Source organism: Schistocerca nitens, chromosome 7, assembly GCF_023898315.1.
Source record: "Schistocerca nitens isolate TAMUIC-IGC-003100 chromosome 7, iqSchNite1.1, whole genome shotgun sequence".
NCBI classification, from domain to species: Eukaryota; Metazoa; Arthropoda; class Insecta; order Orthoptera; family Acrididae; genus Schistocerca; species Schistocerca nitens.
This window is the reverse complement of record NC_064620.1, coordinates 360,039,950-360,060,742: the sequence shown is the minus strand read 5'-3', so window position 1 is coordinate 360,060,742 and position 20,793 is coordinate 360,039,950. Positions and strand designations below refer to the sequence as shown.

At 39.6% G+C, this 20,793-nt stretch overlaps 1 protein-coding gene across 1 annotated transcript in view; it reads left to right on the top strand.

Annotated features, from left to right (window-relative positions):
• The window catches only part of LOC126195630 (uncharacterized), a 61,576-nt gene extending 44,637 nt beyond the window's left edge, over positions 1-16,939 (top strand). The window contains exon 4 of the mRNA XM_049934255.1: positions 16,883-16,939. Within this exon, the coding sequence (XP_049790212.1) occupies positions 16,883-16,939 (57 nt within the window). The remainder of the gene's footprint in view (positions 1-16,882) is intronic.
• Positions 16,940-20,793: the final 3,854 nt, after the last annotated feature.

The window sequence follows — 20,793 nt, the reverse complement described above, 5'->3', positions numbered from 1 at the left end:
CCAGACCCTCAACATGGCCAGTTAATAACGCATTCTCACTATCTTTTGGAGGCCCAAAAACTCGGCTGGAGTCGGATTGTCTTTTATTAGTCGGTATATGACTAGTCACGTAGCACGACTGCGTGATCTGAGAAAGCCGCCGTCTTTCAAGCACTGGATGTAGTGAGATGACAAGTACTGCCTTTAGATTTCGGTGTTCCATAGCCTAAAAATTGTGGACTATGGGTAACTTTCGAAAAGCTACCCTGAGCTATGCGCACAGTTGAATGATCTGTTTCTTTTAAGAAGAAACTGAAACACTACCCTTTGTCACCCTCATAACGGTCCCCAGAAAATAACGCGTGAGGCCAGTTTTCCCAGTTTTTATACTGTAGGCGCTATAGCTCATGTTCTCGCATTCTCGCAGTTATGCTTAATGCTTTCTTCATTTCCCAACCAGGCACGTCACTTTCTTTTTTTCTTTCTTCTTAATATTTTGTTTTATCATCTTTCTCTCCCTTCCATCGATTCTCTCACGTCCATTGCTGCTGGCCATCATATTTTAAAACTACCTCCCTGTAACTTGTCTCTGTTGGTTCAGTCAGGTACGACTATAATAAAGTGTACTTAAATTTCCTTTCTCTGCGCTACAGCTACTAGGAAACGTTTTATAATGCTGCATTCTTGACGTAACTTACCCTTATCATCATTAATATAAATCAGAATATGTATAGTGCCTGGATAATTGTGAGGAAGAGCCTGATGTCCCTAATCTTGCGCGGTTAAGTATATCAGCAAATTAGTCGAATGAATAAATATTTACTGTGCATCACCTTTACCCATTGAGAGTGGTCATCACCTACCTCATGTAAGGTTACCGTTGAAAATTGAGATGGCTAAATGTCCTATGGCAGGGACACGTGCATTAGTCTCAGCCATTAAGGAAATTTCAGGGAAAATACATCCAAGGAATCCATTACTGTTCTTTAACAACCATACAAGAAATACGTAGAAAGTGCAGAGAAAATGCATAAATGTTTCAAGCTATACTGGAGGTAAAGTTGCTATCAGTACAAACAGTGGGGAGACGAGACGCGAGAAGGTAAACTCCTACATCGAAGATCGCCCGTCACAGGCGAGACATCTTCGAGAAACCATGGGGTTTTATTGGCTAGGATATCTGATGTCCATCTCCTCCAATGATGGTGAGAACGGTTGGCCACTCCCACGAGACAGACTTGCGGAAGTATCGCTGAAGTACCTAAAGTGTGGTCGTCTCTCTTCCTGTGTCGTCGCGAGCGTGGCTTCTCTGCCTTCTCTGGTGTAAATAACAGTAACAGTTGTCGCCTTCACGTAGTTGCGTAGTTGGCTGGGGTTGGGGTGAGCGTTGCTGCTTCTGAATTGCTGGAGCAGGGGTGCCCCTAGGCTCAACGGCCCTCCTTCGGTATAATCATGCATAGGATACATGCTGAGCTAAGATTCTGCACGAGGTTGAATTAGCAACAACGTGGTTAAAACAGGCCTGATAGGAATGTTACGATATACCTAAAGGTGACCATCAGAGGTGCCCCAGGTAGGGTAACTGCTGTCTACAGTGGTTCTGGCGGGATGAAAAACACAGTCAGTTCTAAGGAGGAAACTGTACCCTCTGTCTGCATATACCCAGCGTCAACTACTGCTTCTTATTTCGCCCCTTAGTTTCTCCTGCGTTAACACACGGAGTTCCTGTAGGTCACATTTCCCACTTGGGGAGAAAGAAGTATATATATATATATATATATATATATATATATATATATATATATATATATATATATATATATATATATTTGTTTCATAAAACATTGTTTTATAATAATGTTGATTATCAAAGTTTTTGTGGTGAAAGGGTACAACTCGTCATTCATTGTTACAAGAGTGACAAAACTGGCATTCTGTACTTGCCAGCCAGCCGAAGTGGCCGTGCGGTTCTAGGCGTTGCAGTCTGGAACCGCGAGACCGCTACGGTCGCAGGTTCGAATCCTGTCTCGGGCATGGATGTGTGTGATGTCCTTAGGTTAGTTAGGTTTAACTAGTTCTAAGTTCTAGGGGACTAATGACCTGAGAAGTTGAGTCCCATAGTGCTCAGAGTCATTTGAACCATTTTTGTTTTGTACTTGCCAAAAATACATTTACTACTTACACTTCAGGTAAAAGCCTTTTATTGTTCGTTGCACCTATTTTTCTTTGTCTCCTATCCCTCTTCCTCTTTACTTTCTTAGATTTCAAGATCACTTTATTAAATGACAATGTTAATGTGTCTGAGTATGTGTAGAGACTATAATAACAGTTAATTAAGCACTCTATTTAAATAGCTACGTATTAATCAAAAATAGACGCACACAAACTCCTAATGCATATATATGTGGAGTCCAGATTACTGTATTTTCTCCTTCTATTTCTTATTGTTAAAGGGAGTCCTTAATTATAGGTTTACTTCAATTTTTATTGTATTTTTTCTTCTCTCTCTTTTAGTGGCTGACTTTAGTTCCAGACCACTTTCTCCTCTACAAGCACGTACAGGATCACTCGTATCTGATTATTTGATTTTGAGGGGGATGGGGTGCCTCGCTCTCATGTGATTTTGTACATAAGATCACCTATACTGAATACATGTCCTCTCGTAGTTTCTGCATTTTTCACTATAGTGGTCTCAATACAAACACTGGTGTCCAAAATTAAAGCAACGAACCGCTATTTTCCCGTCTTGTGTCTAATTAACCGTATATTCATACAAACTGTCAACGGATTTCCGTACAATCGTGAGCTCTCCGATCAGCGGGTAACCACATAATGACGACGTCTGGGCATCTATCAAATGGGATAGTGTTTGCCGGGTAGTTTCACATGCACAATCGCAGTGTATACAGTCATCGAACGCGCAGTATGGAACAAAGAAGACACAGACCAGACTCTCTGAGGTGGAGGGCGATAATAAGAATGGAAGTAGGACTACCGCAAACTGATGAGGCCTGATGGCTTAACGTGAATCGTTCTATTGTTTCTCGCATGTGGCAACAATTTATAGAGACCGAAGCAATACCCCAAAGACCATGTGATATCGGAGAGAGAAGACCGTTATTTGGATGTAAGGGCAAGACAGCACCGCCTTAGTACTGCACGGTATTAGGCATCTGACCTCGCAGCATCCACTGGACTTGCTGCATTGTCACCATCGGTCTACAGAAGGCTTCGGCAGAGTGACCTGCTGGGTGTGTATTTCTGATGTCTTCGCAGAAGGAACATACCACCTGGGTGGTCGAACAGTGAGCCGACGTTTATTTCTCATATGAATCCTAGTTTCGTCTCGAGAGTGATTCTCGACGCATTTGGATCTGGAGGGAACGTGGAATATGATTTCGGAACCTTAAACTTTATGGAAAGAGACATGTATCGAGGAGAATCCCTTCTGTTGTTGGCAAGGACGATGTTGACCACATGAACTGTTCCTCATGGAACTGTATGGGAGAATCTGCCAGGTTTAACTACTATCAGGTATCGTGACAGATTCTTGGGACCTCATGTGCGAGATCGTGCGGGCCCAGACTTCGTATGACAATGTTCAACCTCAGAGCGAGAGCGATTGATGTTTTCACGGAAACGGAAGATATTACACGCAAGGCGTGACCTGTTTGCTCTCCCGATTTGAATCCCATAGAGCACGTCGGGGGCGCACTAGGGAGACAGGTTGGATCATGTCAGCATTCACCAAGCACTCTCCAAGACCTGCGAGCAACTCTCCAGCAAGAAAGGGCGTTGTTGTCTCAACATGAGACTGGCGATATCATCCACAGTATGACTCATCACTGTCAGGGCTGAATTGCTGCCACAGGTAGCCACACTCCACACTGAGCACGCTAACTAGTTGTAGGAATGTGTATGCAAATCTGTTAAGAACATTCTTGTCTGCCGTGAAGCATATTGCAGATGTATTCTTTACACTGTTTCTACTTTACTATCACCTGTTTATACCGTTTTGTGGCAGAGCAAACACAACATTGCAGAATTTACGTTTGTTACTTTTATTTTTTACACCAGTGTGTTTTTGTCACAATAGTTGTCTGCCATGTGCCTCAAAAGAAATCTAAAACAGCCTAAATAGCACAGTATTTACATAAACAGAACACAAAAAATACAAGAAATAAAACTCCAATGCAGACAGCAAAAGAATAGGGTAAGAAGGGAAAGTCTGTAGTGCTATTTCCTCATCAGTTTCACTAAGTATATGTCGTGTTACCTTGACATCGTCTCTATTGCAATAGGCTCTATTGGAAAAGGCACTTTCAGCTTGCAAATATGTACTCCTTCTTATGTATGTCCACATTTAAGTCAGGCATATCTTCACTCGTTTGTTTCAACTTAGTTATTTCTTCTGATTGAATGAAAATCTGGGTTACATAGCTGTTAATTTTTTTTTAAACTTCAGTTAACCAGTACCGTGGATTAATATGCCTCCTCGTTTGCTATCATTGCCTAAAACGCTAAGACCTTTACCAATATGTGCTACAAGTAGCCATTCGTTATTACTTCTCAGAGTTTTATCGCTACACCATTTTAAGTTTGATATGCATTTCTTTATCAGCTGAAAATGCTGCAATGAATTGCCCTCATCCGGTACATTACTCCCCTTACCGCTACATACTATTTCGTTCTCCAGCTTTGCTCCTATCCCACTATAGTGATATGAATAAACATATAATTTTACCAGTAGCATGTCGAGAATACTGCCATTATCTAAACTGCGCCTTCCACAAGACACTCTTTGCTCCTGCACTATTCGAGGGTGTCAGTGCCTTATAAGTCCAGCTGCTGTGCGATGAAAGGCAGCCAAGTCGTTTAACAAAGACCTTATTCCGCCACCATTTTCCGACATGCTCAATGATAAACACATCTGGTTGACTGAATATCTGTAATTCTTCTACGTAAAAGGTACCTGCTGTTTCACCACGCTAAAACAGTGCTGTTTCACCACGCTAAAACAGTTCATTTTTACGCAAATGCTAATGGACTATCTGATTGTGATCCAAAATTAATTGAAATTTGGCAACCCAGAGGCAGGTTTCTACCAAGCAGTGAGGCTTATTAATGCAATATTATGTTCTTTTCATGCAGCGTCCAGTACACTGCTACCCTTATTGCTACGTTCTGTGTCTTAAGATTAAACTAAAATGTGTGATGTGGGACGACATATATGTAAAAGGACATGCTAATATCTAATTAAATTCGTTCCTAAGTAAATTTGTGTTATTATTTCAGAGTTGCTTTCCTAAAGAGTTATCTAAATGATCCAGTAAAAAGACAAGTCAGTCACAGATAACCAATTGAATTAAAATCTCATGTAGGAGGAACACGGAAATTTATGTAAGGGCCACAGTAAGTGAAGACCAGTCATTACTTGCAAACTACAACATATACTGTAGTATTTTAAGTAAAGCCATTAAACAGTCCAGAGGTATGCGTGTCCTAACTGAAATAAATAATGGAGATAATAAGATTAAAACCGTATGAGACATTCTCAAATGGGAAATAGGGCAGGAGACTGTACAAGTTTCCACAAAAATTAAACTTTATGACCATGTTGTGATTGATAGTTCACAAGTTGAAAATGCTTTTAACAACACTTTCCAAATGAAGCAGCATGCACAGGAATAGATGGTTCAGCTGAAGAAGCAAGAAAATATATTATGACCTTATTCAACAAAAACTTGAAGCAAATAGAAGTAGCATCAACATCCTTCACAGAATGCAGTTACAGAAAGTGTAAGAAACAAAAGCTCTTGTGGGGTTGATGCAACTGCAGGCAGAATTTTGAAAAATATTCCAAGTTAACAACCAATGTCCTTAGTTATATAATCAATGCTTTACTGGCACAAGGAATTTTTCCAGACAAGTTAAAATGTGCAATCCTTAAACCACTTCATAAGGAAGGTGACAATACAGACTTAAACAATTATCGTCCCATTGCATTACTGACATTTTTTCCCGAAATATTTGAAAAGGTAATGTACTCGACAGTAGTCACACACTTACGTGGAAATAAAGTACTTAGCATATCACAGAGAGAATCCCTGAAATGTTTCTCAACTGAGAGTGCTATTTATCCATTCACCCTTCGAATAGTGCTAGTCTTAAATAATAATCTATCTCCACCTGTTAAGCCTTATGATCCGTCTAAGGCCTTCAATTGTATATATTATGATACTCTCTTAGAGAAAGTCAAATTTCGTGAAATTGATGGCTTTTTACACAGCTGGTTTGAATCATACTTGAGAAAGATAATGAAAAAGTTTGTCTTGAATGATTTAGACAATATTTTAAAAGAAGAACATTTTAATGGCTGAGGTGAAATCATAAAGCGTTCAATTTTGGTGTCCACTGTTACTTCTTATATACATTTGCAGATGATATTAGTGTTATAATAAATCCCATTAGAGAGGAAGCAAGAGAAGACTTTGTAAACGATATTTTTCTGATAATTATTGAGTGGTTCTCTGAAAATAGATTCTCCCTAAATTTTGAAAAGATACACTACATTCAACGGTATACAAAAAATAGAATAATATGAACAATTGATCTAGCATGTGAGCAGGTGTCAGTTAGTAGGTGGGGCTACTTCAACTTCTCAGGTGTACATAGTGATGAAAACTTCAAGTGGAAGAAGTATATTACTGAGCTTCTCAAAGAATGAATTTCTGCTACTTTTGCTCTTCGTATAAACGTTTCAACGTGCTGAAACTTTTTGAATTTTTCTACTTAAAAATATCTTACAGAATAACTTTCTTGAGTACCTCACAACTTAGAAACAAAGTACTGAGTGCATAAAAGCGAACACTAAGTATAATACATGGTGTTCACCCATGGAGGTCATGTAGGTAACTCCTCAAGGAGCCATGCAATCTAACTACACCGTTTTAAATCTTGCTAATAAAGCAAGTTTTAAATCTAATTTAAAATTATTTCTCCTGGACAGTTTCTTGTATTCCACTGGCGAATTTCTGCTTAACAACTGGTAGCAATAAAAAGAAAAAGTGTTCATCAATGTTAACACTAATCATGTATACAACCTTTAAACAGTTTCGTTTCACATCATTTCGATGTAAGAGTCTCTCGAATGATCTATGGAATATGTAACTAAATAACTAACCTTCATCCTACATGATGTAAATTGTAGAGTTTCTACATTGTACTTTGAAACTGAATCTCAGGTCATAATCTGACTACAGGCTGATTGCTTCCGAGAGTTAAAAAGGTCTATTGGCCTATCACAGATGCAGTAAACATCCCAACAGCAGAACGACCCCATACCCAGCACAATTTTTCGCCATTACTTTATTGTGACTGAGTCACGCTTAGGCTTTGCAAGTAGTCATCACCATCTCCTGTAGAATTAAGGGTGAAAATTAAGTTTGCTAAGTGCCCTATGGTCGTGACACTTCTATGGACTCGTCCATTGAAAGAATTTTCAGTACTAAGCCAACACAGAATTTACAGGATATGTACAGTGGTCTGATAAGCTTTTGGATCAGAGGAAATTTTGCATATGTCATCACCAAGTTACATAGCTCGATGAAACTTGGACAAAACGTCGAAACATCTGCTACAACAGGTAACTGAAACAAATACGCACTGAGACGAACAGAAATGACACTTTCTTTCAAAAACAGTAATTGCACTGAAATTACCACCATGATGGTTCCCTGGACAGCAAAAATTATGGGAGATGGTTTTTAATGGGTTGTGTGATCACGACGGAAAGCAAAACATGTTGTGCGACAAACTCCTATTCTGAACAGGAGGTTCGAAAGTGTTCTTATGGTAGGGCGTCCCATCTCTCCACTAGCGTTGTTTACAACTGCAGTGTTATAGTTGGTGTAAGTAGACGTTCTGAAATACGTCTCTCCAAAACATCAAACTCGAGCCCGATGGGATTTATCTAGGGGCAATCGGCAGATCAGTCTATTCGCCGAATATCTCGCTTCAAGATATCCTCAACCGGCGCTGTTCGATGAGGTCACATATTTTCATCCATCAAAGAGAATTCAGAGTCATTTACAGCCCTAAGAAACAGACATGAGGAAGGAGCATTCTGTCACAATAACATTGGCCAACGTGTGTACTGTGTTCTAGCATTTGATCAGTAAAGCCATGGAACGTGATGTATCCCCACTCAATATTACCTGGATCACCAAACTGACCATGTTCAACAATGCTCCTGTGTGCATCAACTCTCGCCGTATGATGGCTCCCACCACTGTCAAAATCTTAGGCATTATAGTATAACCAGGAGCTGGCACTGTATGTGCAGCTACTAGGTCTAAAATAGTATTCGAACACCAGGAAGGGACACACGCACACGTGTAGATTAGGCATCAGCAAGCCTGAACACGCTGATAAAACATTCTCAAGCTACAACGTTTCTAGAACTTCTAGAATTATTGAAATATGAAATTTCTGTACAGACAAGAGATAACTTTTTGTTTTAAGTATCATTTTGTGTGGGAAGAGCTCACATGCGTATTCATATAGTCAGTGATATATGAGAGATTGCAAAAATACTAATTTGGAGACTAAGTACTACTGCAAGCCACAAATATTCAGAATTGTTGAAATAATGAAATGTTAAATTGTATCACTACACACGCAAAGACGTCAACAATTATTGACTAAGCTGGTAGGGACTATGAAGGCAAGAGCGATTAATCTTGCTGAATTATTTGTATCTGACTCATCAAAGTCGTCACTTCAACGATTTCATTTTCTTGCAATACATGCACCATCATTAAACCCAGAAAGAGCAACAGGATGGTACGTTATTCCCGTCTTTTGTAAATATTGTAACTTGGTACTGTATTTTATACTGGAAAATGTTGAAGACCGTATTTATTGTTCACAATGAAGTCTTCTACCACTTCTTTTAACTGTTTTAATTTTTCAGTTACATTTAATCCGAAACTTGAAGCCTAATTAATGCCTAACATTAGATGTAACTTTTTCACAAGGAATGACATTTTCAATACTTTCAGGTTCTCAAACCTACTTAGACATCAGCATCCATCCAAGAAGTATGTTGATAACGAAAGTTAACATAACACAACAAAATCTGCATTTTTAGTATTTTTAGTGATGACCACACATTCTCTCCCTCCCCCCTCCCTCTCTCCCCATTGGTAGCAGACGTTGTTGAAAATGTGTTGGTGTTGCTAAGGCAATACCAAAAGCTACTTTAAATCTCTGCCACTACTTACACACCAGTAGTTCTTTAAAAATATGTTGTTAACAAAACTGAAAAGCAATTAAATTTGTATCCTTTATCATTTTAGTAGTGGGCATGGAACTAATAGCATAAATTATTTAAAAGGCGTTGCTACTGCTGGGGTTAATAGTTTCATATTTATCACCCACTAAGTCGGTTATTTTTGGTCTTTGCTGGGATGTGTGTGTGTGTGTGTGTGTGTGTGTATGTGCACGCCTCATTGCATAAATACATTAATGACTGCTGTGGGTCATTATTCGAAAATCCCGCTTTACATTTGCCTGTAAGGTTAGGGAGTAAAGTTATTGAATTAAATAAAAATGACATGCCGATTTTTCAGATTCCTCTTGCCACATTCACAACCCTACTGTGATAGAACACTAACGAAGATGAAAGTCTTTCGCGCGAAGAGAATGTGAAAATCCTCTCTCTACACTCATAAGCAGGTAGCGATAGGGAATGAACAGTATTAAGAACATTTCGATATTTGACATCTCAGTTCTGGACACTCACTATGGGACGTGCATTTTCCTTTCGATTATATATTTTTGAGCCTATATTTTTTACACATCATGCATTTTAGTGCTACGCGTCTGGCGTTTCTCATTGTTTAGATATTTCGTGATGGACCGAGTTCCTTTCCAGGGGAACAGCACTGGTTGTATCAGGTGTTTCAGTGACAATGATCAACTTTTCAGGAATGACAGAGAAAGCCAAAGGTATCAATTTCAGATAAGGCCCATGCTCCAGAAAGTCAGGAGTCTAAAACTATGAAGACAAATTCGTAGTGCAGTTTCCGTTGTGGGATACAAAAACCTATGAAACGTTGTATGTAAGAAGTTAGAAACAGCTCTTTTTTGTGAAGAATTGTGTAGAAATCGGAAAATTGATCAAGACTGGGGATGGATACAGGTACTTTACTTAATGATACATCACTGCATGACATCTAGTTTGGTCATGGGCGAATATGTGACAAATGTCGAGATTGATGAGCTTTCACAGTCAAAAATCTTCGCTGTCTGTGACACTCTTCGAACAATACCTACCAGTTTTGTTCGAAACTGTTACAAATAACTGTTTGCCACAATTTCAGCTGTGCGCAGAGGCTTCTGGACGCCATTTTAACAGATAATCAATTTTATAACTGCCGTCAACTTGCACTTTCTCTTAGTTGTGCAGATAAATAATATTATTGCAAGATTTTGTTCACCTGGCTTTTATAAACTTCGACAGCCAAGTATTACATTTGCATTTTAGTTTTAATCGCATGCACTCTTTGATCAACGTAGTGAATTCCACACTAGGGTGGCCGGTCTCAATTTAGTATATCAGTCCTTTTCCGTGATGCTTAACCGTGTGTCAGTAGGGCGGAGATATCCGGCAAATTCTGTTGTATACGTTCTCGAATTTCTTCTTAGAAAACTTCATTCCAGTTGACAAATTGTCGCCAAAACACGTTAATATTAATGTTTATTACTCTCAGTGTCCACCCACCCACCTTTCTAGTCGGTATAAGCAAGCATAGGATGTCATAATTTGGGACCATTGTCAGCTCTTCAGCGTAGAGAGTAAATATCGTTTTGATGTTTCTGTAATTATTTGTCATTCCTACAAGTTAAACTAATTTCTCTCAGTCTTTTTTAATGTGTACACCAGTCTGAGTAATAAAAAAACAATGGCTGATCAGAGGAGACCAGCTGCCGTGTTGTCTGTTTTCATTCTAGTTCGATGATTTAAGACTCCCATCGGAAGTTGCAGAAAATACTATTCCATTTTACCTAGCGAGTTTCGGAATTTGCACTCTTTTGTGTGGTGTTATTGATAATCTGAAGATAACTACTGACATAAACACAAAGGAGTCGGAGGAAAAGAGACAAGCTTACCCCTCCCTCATGACTCAACCAGCAGAGACAAGTTACTCGGAGGTAATTTTAAGCTGTGAGCACTAGCAGCAATGGATATCAATATGAGAGAATGAGAAAAGGCATGGAAGAGACAGAAAAAGGAAATTGGTAAATCAAAATATTATGAAGAAAGAGGAAAAGAAAGTGACGTAACTGATTGAGAAACGGAAAGAGCAAGAAGCATAAGTTAAAGGTGATGGGAAAATTTGTTGTAGCGTTTGAGAGCCTGAAATCTGGCAACGCACGTTAATGTTGAGTAACTCTTATTGGGAGACAGGGGAAAGTGCTTCTTCATAAAAGCTGCTGGGCACATAATTATGCACAGAACGCAGGTTAGCTTGCTCCAGAGATGGAGTATGCGCAATAAAGTAGGTGACTTCCACCACAAACCCTACGTACCAACGTTCCGAGAGCGGACCAGTCACTCTTTGTTTATTTTATTTCATTTTATTTTATTTTATTTTTTATTCCCTGCTCCAAGGAGGAGAGCTAGCAGTTTGAGATCCAGTCCATTGAAGATTGGTTGGCTTTTCCATTGAAATGTCCCAACATTCTGGGCATGGTGCACACAGAATGCCAGTCTGGGGATGTTTTTGCAGTGAACTTACAGCTACGATTTTCTCCTCATGACCAAGGGAGACCTCCCGAAAACTTCTTAGAGACCGGTTGACTTGGAATATTTTCAGTTACTTCTCGGACAATGTTATCCAGACAAAAACTGGAATTTAATGTATGTAATACGTCCCACTTCTGTTCAGACTGTGGCTATGACAAATAAAAATCATGGATTATGTTTACCATATCACCGTATTTCTTCAAAATAGTCTCCCCCTGAATCAATACGCAGCTGAAATCGTTGTAAAAGTATTCTGTAACAGTCGCTGTAGTCCTTTTTTGATATTGCATTTATTACTGCAGTACAGTTTTTCTAGTTGTCCTTCACTGCCTCGTAATGATGTTCTCTCACTCCCAACTTCAATTTGGGGAAAAACCAGAAGTCGGCTGGGCCCAAATACGGAGGGAGATCCAAGACTGTGAGCCATCTGTTGGCGCTAAACTTGAGCATGATAGTTGCCTTCTCGGCTAGAGTGTCGTTGAGGGGCTACCAGGAACCTACCACTCGGCATTATGGTGAAATTCGAGAAATGATTTCTTGAGAACAGTATCACTTTTGGGTGGGCGTGCCTGTCCTTTGCCGTCTTGGACCCTGCCGTGTTCTTCATCACCTAAATGTGCGTGCGGTACAATCAGCACACAGGCTTTTCTTTTGCCCATGTCCTTTGCAATGTAGTTCTCGATATTCCTGGCAGCTCCTCGACTGTCGTGCAAAAATACGTCTACCTAGTGCAATGCTTTTGCTACATGCCGACTCAAGTATGTAGCTACTAACATGGTCTTTTCTTCTAATGGACTGATGACCATAGCCGTTGAGTTCCATAGTTCTCAGAGCCATTTTTCTTCTAATGTATATTATTTACTGATGTGATAAGCACTTGATTCTAGGGTTCTTAAGTTTTACATATGGACATACAGACCGTTGCCGATAAATGTAATGTGGAAGCAGCTTTCACTGAGTGAATAGTTAATATGAAGTTGTCTGTCCTTCTGGAAGAGACGGGTTTAGATCTGTCGAAATCGCAGTCAAGCTTATTTGAAATCCACCACTTTGTGCAATTTGCTGGCTGTCCGGTATTCCTGCTTTTACACCCAACAGTGTTTAATTGCTTAACATTTGAGGTCTACATACAGAGTTAAGTAGATAAGCTTTTTGTAATTAATTTAAATTACAAAATACATTGTTTCTAACACGTTCTCATTTTCTTACAGGTTTTGAATGTGTCGTATTCATTCTTCACTATTCTTCGTAATTTCAGTGATGAATAGAAATACCTGACTTCAGTTTGCTTTGCTAATTCCGACCTTGTTTACCCAAAATGATCAATAAAGTGGTACTGGAAATGCTTCATAATATTAGATTAAGTTAATCATTCCCTGTAGATTAACAGGCGTGCACTCAAACAAGCGCGCGCACACACACACACACACACACACACACACACACACACACACACACACACATCACATCACATCACATCACATCACATCGAAATAAACGACATACTTTCTTAAAAATAAACACGTAAGGCCAAAATATAATCTCTAATATTATAAGGCCCAGGTGGAAAGGATATCTAATAAATATTTGAAAATGTACAAACGGTAGCTTTCCATCCTGAAGTATGTATTTGAATCAGAGGTAAAGGAACAGTGCTTTACGACACAGGTGTAGCGATTGTCAAATGGATTACAAAAATAACGTTGACAGCACCAAAATTACTGATCAGCCCCGACGGCACTCGGTAGCAGTTCTAGGAAACTGTTCACAGGAGGAGGCTTTCGTAGGAATGAATCTCGACAGGTTCCTTCACATAGTTCGTATGATGAAGCTCAGAGGGTAGGCCATCTATCCAAGGAGAAGTCATCAAGGAAGTTAAGCACAGTCTGGGATTGGCCAGAGATTACCGAAGTACTGAAATACAATCTGCGAATGGTATTTGTCGCAGTGTCTTACTAAACATCCGAATATTCTGTGGAATGTTGTAGTCTAAGAAACTCACGTGCAGAATCTATCAATGACTGAGGCCGCACCTAAACATTCCCGATATGAGATATTACCTGTAGCACAGACTGTTTCCCGCTTGGAATAAGTTTCTGTGCTGTCTTTTTGACTAAATCACACCTTCACCTTATGGAATAACACTAGATTGATGCGAAATTAGTCCACATTTCGGCGGAAGGAAGAATGAAACTTTGGTGTTTAACGTCTCGTGGAGTAGAGATTATTCTGAGACAGGGCACAATCTAAGCTAATGCAGTGGTGAATACGGAACTCAGCCTTGTCATTGTCAGTGCAATCAACCAGCTACAGGACTTAGGGAAACATTAAATTTAGATGTGGGTGGTCGAAAGGGGATTTGAAACCAGTGCTCTAGAACTTGAATCCCGTGCCGTAACTGGAGTGCTACATGTACCTGTGACGAAGCGTTACTCAAGAGGAATGAAAGAAAACACGAGAAAACGAGCATAGCGTACCATCACTATCAACACTGCATTATTGTTTTATAGGAGCCAATAATCAGGACAGAGGTTTCACTAAATACAACACTTGTTACGTCCGTGAAGCTAAACTGAGTTATTCAGGTAGGAAAACTTTGTTTGGTGAATGTTTTTTACTAAGAAAGTAGACATGCAAAAAAACGGTGTCTGAACTTTTTATACAAGTGAGAAACACGTCAAGGTAGCACATTTTGTCACTGGACGCGTCTCCAGATTTCTTAGGGAAGTTGCAAAACCTGCACATATGTTGGCTGGTATTTTCAGTTTGCTTGTCACTGCAACTGTAGTGGAAAATTTAAAAGCAAGATATTCAAGTGCGATGAGTAATTTAACCTCAAGGAAGGTTAGTATCTACACTCTGAATCATACTAACTACGTAGATAAAGGTACGTTAATCATTTTCCGTATTTAGGCAGTTGCTATATGTCAAGTATCTCATGGCATCTGAAATATGCGAAACACTCTACGAGTTTTCTGAATTGCTTATAAGGAAGAGAAAATGTCAATAAAGTAATGTAATTGTAAGCTTAATATCGTGTAAGACCTAGCACATGAGGTACATGATACAATCTTCTATGCAGTTAGTTGGGGAGAGAGAGCAAGATCCCGGCAAGAACGACTTTTATGTATTCCGCTATTGCGTCAAAACCTTGAGTGCTATTCACGATAATCAACAGGTCATTTGTGTATTTTAAATTTATCGTAATTAATGAAACATATTCACATTTATCATTATACATATGTCAGCTTCGTGTCCCTCAAATGATATGTTATCGTTTCTGACTTGTTACTAAATTCTCATGAAATGATTTGCTGGAATAGTAAAACGCCAGGAAACTACGTTAAAAACCAAAATAACTTAAATCCCTCAAGAGTCACGCGGAAGCAGGTTTTGGAGGATTCGTCTTGGAGTGGACAGTCGGCGCACTGCTGTGTCAGCTGACTCCAGGCGAGGGCGCTGGCTGACCATCGTGTTGTTGCCGCCGCCAGTGGCGTCTGCGACGGCTGTCGGTAGACATCGAGGCCCTCGAGAAATACGGACTCTACAACGAGCTTCTGACATCACACTCGCCTTACTTCGTGAAATATCGCCTCCACGCAAGGTACTCGCTAACGGTCTTAACTTTTTCATGCGCTGTCGAGAGCTTGCATGCATTTAAAGGCACAGTTATGAATTATTAAACTCGTATGAAATAGTTACTCAATCCCTGCCGGAGTCAGCTTCTGGCACTCATTAAGACTATAGTGTCACATGCTGTGAGGTACACACTGTGGACTGTCATTCTCGTGGCCTCTGTAGACAACCAGGGCTTTGACCTCGTGCCTAAATCTATCACTGAAAGTATAAAGACATGTGCAGTTAACTAGATTATGGCTGTCAGTATCGATCACCTGTCTGTCTTTCATGGCCCCACACCTTACCACCGCACACCATGAACAAAAGCTCTTGAAATACACAGCTCTACATACTTGAATATGTGGCCTTGTAACACATTAATTATACAGTACTGGAGATGTGCACACATTCAAAACATAGCTGTACTGTCACTGTTGGAACTGAAGACTACAGTTAATTATGTAACAGCATAAACTAGTTGACATTTAAATGACAAACACAGGACAAAAAATATACACAATATAAAACAAGCTATTAGATGAAATTTAGTTGGGGAAAAAGAAGTAAAGCTAAATGTACACTAGAGCACTTGAACCAGGATACATGACACCCACCAGTCGGCGAGCAGCAAACTAGTTGCTAGAGGTCGCACGTGTACACTAAGCAGACAGAATGAAACAACTGTTAAATCGCACTGCTGTTACACAAGTGCGAAACAGCAGACTAAGGAATTCACAACAAACGAAAACGAAACTCATGGTAAAAATACGTCACAACAGATCATAAAATACTTCTAAAAACAATCTACTATGGAAAGCATATACTTAACATCTGCATAGAACGACGGCAGTTCTGAGTTGTGAAGTTGTTACAACAGAATTGAATGATCAATTAATTTTATCATTTTCGAATGTTTGGTCTATCTACAACAACTGTCTATTAATGTTTGTGGCCCTACAAATGCCATTTTTACTTTTTATTTGCCCAATAGTTTTATTTTTAGATGGTCTACTGTAACTTGAAAAGTAAAAAGAGTGAAAGAATAAACATGCAATATCTGCGACAGTTTCTCCACTTGTTGCATTATTTGACTTGTAATACTCGCGTTTTTCTTGTATCCTCGACAGCATATCCCAAATTTTAATATTTCAGTTCTTCCCTTACACTTACACGACATCCACACACAACTCTGTCCTCTCACTGCAACAACTCATACTAAGGCGGCATCCATTCAGCTAGGTGCCTCTACCTGCGGTCTCGTGATCACGTGAGCGGCACGTATGGTTTTCCAGCAAGAAAAAAAGGTGTGCTTTTCACGTAATCGGTAGAGAAGAGAACTTTAATAACCAAAAACTACATCATAAAGGGCCTGATTTCAGTGGAAAATTTAAATATTCATTTACATATAAAGAATTGTACTCATCAACATATTAATAAAATATGCGGTAATATCTGTGTTTACTTATGTTACAGGTTATCTATTATTCAAATACTTTGCCTGATCAACGTGATATGCTTACCAATAGCTGAGAGAGAGAGACTAACTTGAACGAGGGGTCATGGCTATGCGAAACATAACTAGCTGTAGGCCCATGTATCTGATTACAGAGGAATACAGCGTATAGTTGCAATTTAAATAAATCATCGACGCCAAAAATTACAGCATATGTAGTATGATCAATAGGACCAGTAAGAAACGTAAGTGAAATACCTGTGGATAGCGCATTTTACACAAAGATCAAGTAGCTATCCCACCCACGTAAATGCAGCCTCATGAGAAAGTGGAAAACCAGTATTCGTTCAGTACCAAAACCTACGGCAGAACAGTGTCCCTTCAGGCAGACTGTTGTCACTCTAACTGAAATTCTCGCTAAAACTTCCGACTGTCGCTCACAAGACAAACTTGGGACTCTAAGAGAGACGGCTTAATGCAGAATCCAGCCTACAGTGCAGCCTGGTGAAAATATGATGCTTCGGATAAAAAATTACAGAAGAGTTGTGAGTATAGCAAATAGCTGACTTTTTCATAACATCTTCTCTTGTCTTAAACCAACTGTACGGAACGTTTTCTGTCTTTACATGATGGATGACATTCCAGCAGTATGTTGTAAGCCCACACACAGAAAAACATGTTTTATGTAAATAGTAATCTAAGGTCCAGGCAAACAAACAAAACTCAAATCAGTTTCAAGTATCCTCTTTCTAAGATAAGAAACGTAGGCATGAAGTGTTACAACGTAGGGCCTACAAAGAAGATGAGGGGAGCAACCTGCTTCTGTCAGCTCTTGTAAACCTAAATAATAAGAAAAATAATTGTATAAAAAACCACTTTTATCTCCGAAGGTGACAAACTGGACCCACTTGCACCTCTCAATGCTTCTAACATAAATCAATATTACATACAAATAGCGGATAATAACTATTGGCACTGTACCGAAATCTTTTGCTCACAAACAGAGACGTAAGGCACTTGTAATTTCTGCTGGATGCATTTTTTCAGTCTTAAACTCATCCACAGGCACACACACACACTCACACACAAACACACACACAGACACACAACAACAACAACAACAACAACAACGACAACAACAACAAGGAGTAAACTGGATGGTTTACTGTGAGAAATCGGGAAAAAAGGTGTGCGATGGGCAGTTGAGAGACTTGTTCATGAATACAGGTAGGTCACCGGAAGAGATCATGCTCGGCTGAAACTCCAAAGCAGCGTCCAACCGTAAGCAGGATGGCAGATACGACGGTGCTCGCGACGGAGGGGTTGTTGCCCTCATTCGACGATCTGCAATGGCAGTGCTCGCCTGTCGATCAGGAGAAAATCATCATCCCCCTCCAACCAGTGGAAGCCAGTTTCCACAAATCTGTCCTCCCAGGCAACTGACGCCAGTACTCACGTGAGCTAGTGCGCCACTCACTGTAGATTAGTTATTCCACCGTCGTTTGAATATGTGTTGCAGTTCTACCAGGTTACGTCGTAATAGCATAGTTTTATGGTAGACCAGTGGTGTGTTGCCCCGACAGTAGCCAGTTTTTGTGGCGCTATTCTTTGTGTATATATGAACTTTGGTAAGGAGTGGCTGCACTTCCCCAAATCCGTCCTTCCGTGGTCGACATACTGTTTAGTGACATTTACCTCTACGTTTCTTGAGTGGCCCTTCTTCATTCTCAACCATATGCAAATCAGAGACAATCTAAAGAAATAAATTAAATACCTAGCATGTGAAACAGTCCTTCATTGTACAAGAAGTTAATAGACTACAGATGCATTATGGCAACATGTAACAGCAAACTATTACAGACGCTTTGCAGCGGGCATTCTTGAAATTACAATAAAAATTTCTAACATAAGACCGATTAAAAAAAAAAAAGAAAACAGAAGACAACTGAGCCTTACTTTAGGATACATTTGCAGGATACCATCTTACCTTAAGGCCATAGAGTAGGCACCACTCACAGTACCTTTACTCTTCTCTAGCTACACATACTAGGTATTTCTGGAGCACCATATACAATTGGTTGTTTATGGAAATCACTTTCTTGGCGTGGGTGGTCCAGTCATGACATACGATCATTACATATAATTAACACGTTTTCTCCACGGTATTCCAACCATAACACACAGGAAGTCTCCTTAAAATAAATGGAAAGTATTATTACTCTGGCCTAAGTATACAAATTCTCATATTTTCGTTTACCTATTTCCACTTCATTAATAGTAAAGTTCAAACAAATGTAATTGTGAGAATACAATCGGACATATTTTACAACCAGATTCGCTAGAAAGCGTAGTACCTTCTGCATCGCCAATGTGAGGGGAAAATGCTACGAAAAACAGGAACACATATAATTAACAGTCAATAATTTGACTCAAAGTACAATCCAGAGCGTTTCTGAAGGAGAATACAAAGAAATCATGTACTTCCTCTCGTTAATGTCATACAACATGGCAATCATTCATCAAAACCACACAAGCGTCTCCATCAAATCAGAACGGTATAGTTGCCATCAACACACTCTTAGTCCACTATTTCTTCTCTATATGCTAGTTTAAAACCAGTAATTATCGTTGATCTGTCAGTCGCAAAACTTCAGCGAGGAGGGAATATTTGTAGTTCTAGTTTCAGCTGTTTTCTTGTCTTCAAACTAATATTTTAATCGTAATATACTCGGTGCTTATTATTTCCTTCAGCTATAGCCTCTAATTAATACTGCTCAACCATAACAATAATAATCATGCCTCTAATTTTCTGGAAATAAGACTTCTATTAATGATCTTGTTTTCAAATGGTCATATAAGATGAGAATGTCATCACGTACAGCAGGAAAACAGTGTATTTGTTTATCTGTAAACGGTTGACAGTGCCTTCCTATTTCAGTAGCGAATTTGCTACAGCTTCCCCACACCAGTAAATCAGAAAAACTCAGATACTGGCATGCAGCTTGCGTCATTAAATTCGGGATATTTCACAGTTAGAAATGCGAACATTTCAGTACTTTTATCGTACATAAACTGGCAAACATGTTGGTAAATGTGGGCAAGGCACTGTGCACCACGGGACTTAACTTCTGAGGTCATCAGTCCCCTAGAACTTAGAACTACTTAAACCTAACTAATCTAAGGACATCACACACATCCATGCCCGAGGCAGGATTCGGACCTGCGACCGTAGCGGTCGCGCGGTTCCACACTGTAGCGCCTAGAACCGCTCGGCCGCCTCGACCGGTGAATATGGGAAATGTTATCCTTTTAAACAGTAGTCAGGTGCGTATTTTGAAACGTCATACTTTGTTATGTGTTGGTGGAAATATTTTTTGCCGTGCATTATTTGTCTTAACACAACATTAAGGTCAGCACGGAGCCAACGACACCATGGATCGCTCAAGGGGCCCCTCAAAATCTTGTAAGATTACAGTGTTCAGTAAAAGCATCTGGTTCTTAGTAGAAGTACTTTTCCTTGCTACTCTCTCTTTAGGCTTTCTGTAGTAGGGTATTTGAATTAGCTTTTCGGGTCTGTGGTGGTGAAGTTGGTAATGTGCTTTCTGAACGATTGGCGAAGGTCCCTATCCTGTAACCCACTAGTAAAACTTGCCACCCCCCCCCCCCCCCACACACACACACACCTGGTTGGCAGTAGGTGTTTATTTGTTTTTCTGGTCTGTCTTCTTCCATCCCTATGTTGTTATATCTTTTATTTTATCTTATATTCCTATTCTTAACTTTCCTTTCTTAATTCCCTATGTGCCACACCATTCCATCCTCACTTTTTCCGTATTGAATAGTCCAACTGTACAAACATATCATTCGTCCGCAAACGTAAAATTTTGTTTCAGACTGCTTCCCAAGTTATATGAATACTGAAAAACATTCT